Source organism: Stegastes partitus, unplaced genomic scaffold (assembly GCF_000690725.1).
Source record: "Stegastes partitus isolate 25-593 unplaced genomic scaffold, Stegastes_partitus-1.0.2 Scaffold508, whole genome shotgun sequence".
In the NCBI taxonomy this organism is placed as follows: Eukaryota; Metazoa; Chordata; class Actinopteri; family Pomacentridae; genus Stegastes; species Stegastes partitus.
Window position 1 is genome coordinate 12,894 of NW_007578239.1, and position 10,035 is coordinate 22,928.

A 10,035-nucleotide genomic window follows, 5' to 3' on the forward strand; every position below is an offset into this window, starting at 1 on the left:
GGGTAGTGTCCGATCGGACTCCGTGTTGGTGTAGTTTGTCCACATCACAACCGACCGCCGTTCACTGTCCTGACGCCCAGCAAAATCTCCCGGCCGCAAGTTTTGCAGAATGAACGTCTGGGATAGACAAGACACTCAAAACGTTCACTTTCGTTGTCTCCTGCTCAATTCATGCTCCTTACAAGGACACGAGGAGATTCTCCATCATCTGTACCTTTACAGTTCATTATCAGAGCTGTGATGGAAGGAGTCGCCCCACATATCCTGAGCTGTCAGTCCAAACTACTCACTACTGTGAGGAGGAGAAAACATCACAAACTGGACCAACAGAGAATCTGAAATGACACCTTCTGGGGCCGTAACACCACGAAAGTTTGAAGATTTTGCACTTTTATTCCCCCATTTTTCAAGGAACAATAGCTGAAAAATGTGTCCTCTGCTGGATCCATTCAATCATTTGGATCTGCTGGAAACTATTCTGTCTGTGTCCTACCGCCTTCTGTAGATATACTGAACCATGAAAAGGGCTTCACAGGTTTTTAGTTTTAGTCTGTTTGTTTTTCAGGATGAAAATAGAAAAAATCACTGATCTGAAAACACATGAAACGTTCTAAATTCAATATTTAAGTCTGAGGTGAGCAAACCAGTCCAGCTGCTGAATTTCCTACAAGGTCAAACATGAACATTTGCTGTCAGAAGGCAGCTAAAGCAAGTCTCCTGGTAAAGCCTCTGGGCAGCTATTTTGAGATAACACACCAGAACTGTTCTTCACAAACTGCAGGTTTAGAAGCACCAGTGAGAGTTGATAATTACCAGGTTTACAAGCATTTCCCCTCCAGGTTATGCTTTTACGACACAGCATCACGTCTGAGTCAGTGCAACAAAACGATTGGTTGATTTTTTTATTCTAAACATTTGTAAGCAGGCAAACCACAGGTAGAGATCTCAATAACTCAGTTTAGACTGCAGTTAAAATGTGGACACCACTTATCAGACCATTACAACACGGTCTTGATGTTACACACCAGACAGCTTAACAGTATTCATGGGTGTTTTGTATCTCTTTGAGGTTGTTTTGTGTCTATTTTTGGTTGTTTTGTGTCTATTTTTGGTTGTATTGTGTCCATTTGTGGTTGTTTTCTGTCTCTTTGTGGTTGTTTTGCATCTCTTTGGTGTTGTTTTGTGTTGCTTTGTGGTGGTTTTGTATCTCTTTGATGTTGTTTTGTGTCTCTTTGCAGTTGTTTTTCCGCCTCTATGGTTTTTTTTTATGTCTCTGTGGCCATTTTGTGTCTGTTTATGCTGGTTTTGTGCTTCTTTGTGATTGTTTTGTGTCTCTTTGTGGTTGTTTTGTGTCTCTTTGTGGTTGTTTTTGCACCTCTATGTTTTTTTTTTATGTCTCTGTGGCCATTTTATGTCTCTTTGTGGTTGTTTTGCATCTATTTGGCATTGTTTTGTGCCTTTGTGGCCATTTTGTGTCTCTTTGCGGCTGCTTTTGTGCCTCTATGGTTGTTTTGTGTCTCTTTGCGGTTGTTTTGTTTCGGATTCTACACATCTGTATTTCCATTCTGAGGAGGCAGGACTCCAGTTTGAGACGTGACAACTTCATTCTGACCAGTTTATACTTAAACTAAGAATCTGAGTTATTCTTTTTGACTCATCTATTTATGCATAACTGCAGCACATCGAGTCCGGCTCCTTCAAGCTAGAACAGCCTTGTGGAGGCAGTTTATCGATCATCCTTTGTTTTCTGCTGAAGGCTTGCTGGCATAACTGTGCAGGGTGGAGAGACGATAAGGACGACGGTTTGGGATTTTTGTTGGTTTAGTTTTTTTCAGTTTGCAGCTAAAACTCTAGAATGTTGTGGTCAAGCATTTGTTGAATTTGTATATTTAACTTTACCAAACTTCATCAGAGACGTTGGATCGCCTCTCTTGAACTCTCCAGCTTTCCTCTGACTGGGAATGACCTCATTATTCAGTTTAATCAGCGGCTCCTCACCCTCTCACTGTTTACTCAGGATTAACCAGCTAACAAAGCCTCATCACAAGGCGGTTTACTCTTTAAACCAGCACCTTTGAGGCAACACGACCTGCTGCCAGAAGTTGCACAAACAAGGTCCATCTTCACGCCTGCAGAGAGAATCATGTCGAGCTGAGTCATCGTGTCAGAACTGGCCCCGCAGCGTTTATGTATTCCACCACTCAGCTGCTCCGATGCGAAACTCCTCTGCTGTAATTCATTCATTGTGCAGCTAATAGCTCCACATTCTGGACACACCCAGACCCATTAAGGTTCTGCTTTAACAAGGACAGGTGTGTCCTCAAAGGCTCGGCGCCAGCTCAGCTCGCCATCCTTCCTCCTCCTCCTCCTCCTCCTCCTCCTCCTCATCCAACAGGATAAAACTCCAGCCGCCGTTGCAGCTCCTCAGTCTGCTCAGCAGCTGCAGCAGCAACATCTCCTCCAGGCTTCATCCACCATGTTTCAGCACAACAGGTCCGCCGTGTCGGTGGGCGGCGGCCCCTACATGAGCAGCAGCAGGTCCATGTCCAGCGCCCTGGGAAGCTCCCGGGGCAGAATGTCTGTGGCTGGCTCCGCCATGTCCGTGTACGGTGGCGGCATTGGAAGTGGTGGTAGTGCAGGTGGTGGGATGAGCTACGGCTTCTACGCTTCAGGTGGAGGCGGTGGAGCGTTCGGTGGTGGCGGTGGCTTTGGCGGTGGCGGTGGCGGTGGCTTTGGCGGTGGCGGTGGCGGTGGCGGCGGCGGTGGCGACGTGGACATCTCTGCCAACGAGAAGGCCACCATGCAGAACCTGAACGACCGCCTGGCCGCCTACCTGGAGAAGGTCCGCAAGCTGGAGGCCGCCAACGCCGAGCTGGAGCTGAAGATCCGGCAGTTCCTGGAGAGCAAGACGTCACCCTCTGCCAGAGACTACAGCGCCTACTTCGTCACCATCGCAGACCTGCAGACCAAGGTAGGCTCACCTGAGAAAACCTGAGATTAGTCATGTGACCACCAGCAGGAAGGCACACACACACATCATGTGTCTGGAAAAAAAAGTCCTGTGAGTGTTTGAAAATATCAGTTTAACAGCTGAACTGGACATTTAGTGCAGAGTGATAAATCCAGACATGAGCTATAGTGAGTCACAAGTTAGAATAAAAAACAGGCAGCCAGAAATAAAAACACAAAGAAGGAAATAAAACTAATAAAATTCAAGACAGAAATAAATGTGAAACGGATGTTAATGTTAAAAACAAAGGAGAAATCTGTAGTTGATATTAATTTCATGTCTTTGCACATGAATATGGTGTTCGTATTTTAAAGTTTTCTTCTAGACAACTTTAAATACTAATAGATATAAATGCTTTTTGTCTTTCAGATCCAGGACGCCACCAAAATCAACGGTGGCATCTACCTGGCCATCGATAATGCCAAGCTGGCTGCTGATGACTTCAGGCTCAAGTGAGTGAATCCATCTAATGTGGATGGAAGCTCTTCATTTTTCTCCTACAATGCGAAATATTTGTTAAAAAAAAAACAAACAAAAAAAACCCAACAATGTGAGTAATGCTATATCCGAATTTTTTATCCAAGCAGGTATTTTTATTATTAATTAGATGAGTTTATCTTGTATAATTTATTTTAAACACCAAACAGTAGAAAAACACATTTTCAGCTTGTAAAACACCGAAATGTGTTTAATTCAACTCATTTTAATCCTGATCTAGAAACCACCATCTGACATTCAAATGTCTGTTTTTAGTTTAAATTTATTTTGTAATGTAAGTTTAAGAAACAACAAGGAAAAGTTAAACCAAACCACCGTTAGCTAAACTGAGTGCTAACTAAGATTTAAGACCTCTGCCTGACTATTAGCCAAGCTAATTAGCTTGCTACCTGACAGTTAATTAACAATTAATAATTCATGATTTTCACTTAGAAATTGGAGCTGATATCTTTTGAATAAACCGCCCATTAGCAGTGAAGCTAATTAGCCTGCTAACAGACAATTAGCAGATATAGCTTTATGCTGACAAACTGTCCAGCTAGCAACAAAGCTAAACAGTCAATAACACTGTTTACACTTAAATATAGGAAATGTCTTTTTCATAAAATTTCCTGCTCGCAACAAGTTACATGGCTTGCTAACAGACACCTAGCAAGCTACCTGTTAGCTTCTGTCTTTTAAATAATTGTCCCATTAGCAACCATGCTAATGTCAACAGACAGTTGCAAAGTGTAGAGTTTCCTTGATAATTCTTTTTTTTTTTCCTGATTTGATCTTAAAACAGAAACAAGAAAAATGATTTAGTGAAGTTACGCTCAGAACAGACACAACAACCCCTCTGATTGTTTTCATTGTCTCGGCAGCACAATTGGAGAAAACAAACTAAAGTGGGATTAAATAAGATTTTAGTAATGGAAGAAAAAAAAGTAAATTAAAATAAAAAGCAAATAAGTCATATTTACGACATGGTTTTCTGCTGTTTCAGTCAGTTTTATTTGCGGAAAAACAGAAATGGAAATAAAAGCTTGGTGTTCTGCAGGTTTGAGAATGAGCTGGCCATGCGTCAGTCGGTGGAGGCCGACATCGCCGGACTCAGGAGGGTTCTGGACGAACTCACTCTGGCCAGAACTGACCTGGAGATGCAGATCGAAGGCCTGAAGGAGGAGCTGATCTTCCTCAAGAAGAACCACGAGGAGGTAAGAAGCTCTCAGGTGTCAATAAAGTTGTCAGGTTCTGTAGGTCAGTAAATCGTGGCAGCCTTTAATATGTCTCCTTGTTGTACCTGCAGGAGCTGCTGGCCATGCGGACCCAGATGAGCGGTCAGGTGAACGTGGAGGTGGACGCTGCTCCTCAGCAGGATCTCTCCAAGCTCATGGAGGAGATGAGGGAGTACTACGAAGGCGTCGCCGCCAAAAACCGGAAAGAACTGGAGAGCTGGTACCAGAACAAGGTAGGTCATGGTCCCATTGGACCAACACTGGTCCAGTCAGAAATACATCATTAGGAAGCTTTATACAGATTCTTGGATGACTTAAAAGATGAATCCTGCCAGTTTTGCTGATCCTCTAACTTTTAATTTCGTGGCACCGTCAGGTCAACACTTTAAGGTTTCCAATACTTTTATAAAACATCTACAAACTTGTGTTTACATGAGATCACCAAATGGTGATGCTGCAGCAGCCATATAATCACGACATCACCAGTTTAACCAAGAAAATGCGAAAAAAATATTAATAAAAATAAAGAAAAGTAGCAAATTGCTAAGCTAAGATAGTCCACATATACCTGCTCAAAATATAATAACTAGCAAAATGTAGTATTTTGCAAGGGAAATTAAGATAGTGACATATCCCCCTTAAACAATGAATAATATCTAGCAAACATTAGCATATTAGCCCATATAGCTAAAATCATAACATAACCTTAAAAAAAAATAACAGTATTTTCTAAGATGGTGAAATACACTTTAAAAATAAAAATTAACTTGCAAGCAATAGCATAGTAGCATGCTAAGCTATGCTGGGGAACATATACCTCCAAATGATATTTATATTAGCATACATTTGCATGTTAGCAATGTTCAGTAGACATATTAGTAAGCAGCAAGCATTAGCATGCTAAGCAAAACTTGTGAACATGTACACTGTAAAGAAATAATAAACAGCAAACATTATCATGCTGGCATGCTAAGCTAAACTGGTGCACATACACCTCCTAAATGCTACTAACCAAAAAATGTTGCCAACATAATTTTAATGCTAAAAGAGCAGATGCAACGTCTAATAATAAGAATTTCAGTAATTAGCAAATGTTAGCATTTTAGCATGCTAAGCTAGGCTGTGACCACATACCTCTGAAAAATTCATAATAACTACAAAAAGTTGGCAATATGATGCTAATTATGAGAAAGCACAAACAGGACATCAAGGAAAATGAAATATTAGGTTAATATGTTTCAAAATAAAAGTCCTGATTCTGCCACCTGCAGCACATTTAGATCCACTGGACAGATTGTCACTCTTCTAAATACAGTTTTAAATAAAAATGTTAAATTAAAACGGATGTTGTAAGTTTGTGTCAGTTGTCTTTTGCGCCCTGTGATGCTTATGAACAAATATCCAAATAAATATACTGTGTGTAAAATGTGAATTTCTAAAGTAGTTATCAGCAGGATGTGGGGAGACTTGACATGTTGTGAGGATGCTCCTATTTTTCCTCCCTACAGGCAGACGAAATGAGCAAAGAAGTCACCATCAGCACAGAATCGGTGCAGACGTCCAAAACAGAGCTGACCGACCTGAAGAGGATGCTGCAGGGTCTGGAGATCGAGCTGCAGTCACAGCTAAGCATGGTGAGCCTCAAAGAAAGTGTTTTAATGTCTGCTGCTTCCTGAGGAACACGAACTGACCGAGCTGCTTACTGTTTGTCTCCTGCAGAAAGCCGGGCTGGAGGGAACCCTCGCCGACACCCAGAGCCGGTACGCCATGATGCTGGGAGGTTTCCAGAACCAGGTGTCCATGCTGGAGGAGCAGCTGGTGCAGCTGAAGGCCGACCTGGAGAGGCAGTCGCAAGAGTACAACATGCTGCTGGACATCAAGACCAGGCTGGAGATGGAGATCGCCGAGTACAGGAGGCTGCTGGACGGAGAGGGAGGCGGCAGGTAGTGTTTTGAAATTTTCTGGTTGTTTTTTGGTAAATTTCACATGCCAATAAAATTCATCACACTTTTGAGATATTTTGAATTGAATCACAAAACCTACGAATGTGTTTTAAAGTCACGTTATCTTTAAAACAAAAAACGTCATCAGGCAGAAAGTGTAAACGCATAAAAATGATCAGATTTCCAATTTTATCACAAACCGTTTACTCATGAACTCCTGTACTAAAAAGAAAAAATTCACCCAAAAAAATGTTTACATTAACCCGACTGTAAAAAACAACAAATTCTGCATACCTTCGTTTACTAGTGAAGCCATGAGTGACTCAGCTGTGACCAACAGTCATGTGACAAAAATTCAGGGAGTTTTCAGGTGAAGTGCCGGCAGTGTTTCAACAGAGCAAGTATGGAAAAAAAAAAACTAAAAATGTAAATAGTTAAGGACTTAGAGTGTGTAGAGTCAACTTTTTTTCCAATATGTGTAACACCTGTGGGAACATTGCTGAGTTCTCTCTTTTTCTTCATGGTTGTTCTCCTTCCATAGAGGTGCAGGATTTTATATTGCAGTGAAAAATGAGACAGGAGCAAAAACACTTCAAAAACTGTTTGAGATTCAGAGGATTGAACAACACTGCAAACATCAACTCTGCAAAATTTTGTTCATTCAGAGTTACATTTTGAGTTTTATTACAGATCTTTGCAGATGTTGTTCTTATATCCAAAGTCTGTAACATCCCAAAACTACAGATGTGGTCTGTTTGGTTTGAGATGTTTATAAAGTCATCGATTACAGAGAGAACAGCAGCACATCGTCTGCGTAAAAGTGGACGTAAGGAATTAAAAGTGCTGATTATGAGGCAGCATGTAGGTTGAAATAAAACAGCCTCAGTCAGCTGAATGGTTACTTCTTTTTTTTCATTGAAATTCTGACCGGAAACATAAAGCAATGTACACAAAGGTCTATTTATTATTTAGTTCAGAAATTTAGTTGAGCATGTAGAGAATCATGTGACAAGAAAACCTGAATTTCAAGAATAATATAATTATTTCAGGATTAAATTCTGTGTATTACTTAACGTATATAAGTTGTTTTTTATAAGAACTATGTCACAGAACATAAACCATGTTAAAAATCTTGTTGCAGGTTTATAGAATGGGCACAAAGTGTAGTTTTGGGGTGAAAGATGTGCAGAAAATATGTGACGCCATTAAGGATTCTGCAATGACAGAATGTGATCATGAAAATGTGGAGCTTTACATTGGCCTTCAAAAAAAATCAAGCAACATGCTGAAAACATGCAATGGAATTGATTAAAAAATAAAGATTCTGTTTAATTGTTAAGGAATTTGAGCAATTTGTTCAATTGTGATGCTTTAAATTTTGACTCTGGAGGAAAACTGGTCACAAATCAATACTCTTTGTAAAGACAAAGCATTTTAAATTGCCCAACCTGTGTCAGAAATATTCCTATCCATTAAATATTGAAGAAAATTCTTAAAATTCTGACTGTTTCTCCTCCTGCAGCGTCTCCATGTCATCCTCCAGCATGGTATCGTCGTCCTCCGCAGCCTTGGCCTCTTCAGCCTCTTCAGCCTCCTCCGGCTCCTCCTCCGCCAACACCACCACCAGCACCACCACCAAGAAGCAGATCGTGATCATCGAGGAGGTGGTGGACGGGAAGGTGGTGAGCACCACAAAGGAGGAGGTGACCCTCTGAGCTCCTGCAGGGGGCATCCCCACAGAAACCAGCCAATAAAGTCTGCTGAGCTGTTTCAGTCTGAAACCTTGAGTGTCGCGTTGTCTGTTCGTGAGGCTGCAGTTCCTCTGGTGGCCACCAGGTGGAGCTGCAAGGAGAACAAATTGAGTCATGAATACGATCACTGGAATAATAATAATAGAAAAAAAAGATAATTACAGTTTGTTTTTATTTATCTTATGAAAAATTATTCTTTCTCTAACTTTGAGCGTGTGATATTTCTGAATACATTTAAAGAGATGACTGATAATAAAACAGAACAAGTAGAGAGTAAAATATTAGCTAGATTGAATGGAATAGATTTTTTTTATTATTATTTTTAAAAAAAGAGGTTAAAGAAGGCAAAACATGAAAATGAAAATAAAATAACGAAAACAAGCCAATGTTACATTGAAAGACAAGGCATAAAAATACAATTAAATAATAGAAAATAGATAAAATTAGAAAACAAAAACAAAGCATACAAATCCAATAAAGCTCTAAAACTAGACAAACATTCAAATTATAAAAATATTAAAAAATGAAAACTATATAACATTACCTTAACGAACAAAGCATAAAAATACGACAATAAAAATTAAATAAAATCCAATTAAAAGACATATAAGACAAATAAAATAAGAAAAAGTAGATAAAATTAGACTAAAGGATAAATAATAAAAACTACAACAAAAAGAAAACAAAATCCAAATAAGACATATCACAAAAATAAAATATAAAAAACTAAAATGAGATGAAACTGAAATGTAGTGTTGGAGGTGTGCTGTGGCTGCACAAGCTCTATAATACGAAGCAAACCTGTGTGGTCTACATGCATGTCAGAAAATACAGATTATCTGTAGTACCTGGTTGTTCCTCTCACTGTTTAATACTGCAGAGACAAGAAGAAGGTGTCAGTCAGACTACAGGCAGTTCATGTTGGCAAGCAGAGAGCATTGTGGGAGTTTAGGTCACAACGGGCAACGTGACAAAGGCTGCGTCTGAAATCACCCACGGTACCCTACATAGTGCACGATATAGGGTTCGCCCTTTTGTAGTGCCGTCCAGATGTTAAGTTACAAATGTTATGTTATAGTGCGCTCAAAATATCCCACAATGCACCGTGAAAAGTAGTGTACAGCCGATGGTCACGAACCAGCAATGTGGACCATCATGCACTGTGCGAAAGGAAACGCAAACTAGACGAATGAGAACGAAAACTTGTCATAAACTGTAAGAAATTTCCCCATTTATGTTTTGTTAAAATTTATTTTACCCGTTTCCTAACTGTGCCATAAAGCGTGAATTTGATGCGTTTGCACTCCGCAATTGCGTCTAGCAAGCGACGTAATTAATAGCTTGAATAGTGTTAGTTGACCGAGGTGCTCCCTACATATGTTCACTATACGAGGTGTGTCAGAAAAGTTTCAGGACTGGTCTCACAAAAGATATATTTCAAATCCAAACTACAAGTTTTCTCCTTCCAAGTAATCCCCCTGGAGTCTAACACACTTCCTCAGCCTTCTCTTCACGCCGCCATGCACTCCTGGAAGGATTCTTCAGGATCCTTCGCAGCTCCGTCGTCACAGCCATCTTGATGTCGTCCACGTCTTCTAAACGGGTCCCCTTGATGA

The 10,035-nt window shown here is 40.4% G+C and overlaps 1 protein-coding gene across 1 annotated transcript; it reads left to right on the plus strand.

The window, feature by feature from the left end:
* The first annotated feature begins 2,434 nt into the window (after window positions 1-2,434).
* LOC103361483 (keratin, type I cytoskeletal 13-like) lies at window positions 2,435-8,449 on the plus strand. Its single transcript, XM_008287568.1, has 7 exons — window positions 2,435-2,971; window positions 3,380-3,462; window positions 4,548-4,704; window positions 4,797-4,958; window positions 6,234-6,359; window positions 6,445-6,668; window positions 8,191-8,449. The coding sequence occupies exons 1-7, from the start codon at window positions 2,477-2,479 to the stop codon at window positions 8,381-8,383; spliced, it is 1,440 nt and encodes a 479-aa protein (XP_008285790.1). The 5' UTR covers window positions 2,435-2,476; the 3' UTR covers window positions 8,384-8,449.
* The last annotated feature ends 1,586 nt before the right edge of the window (window positions 8,450-10,035 follow it).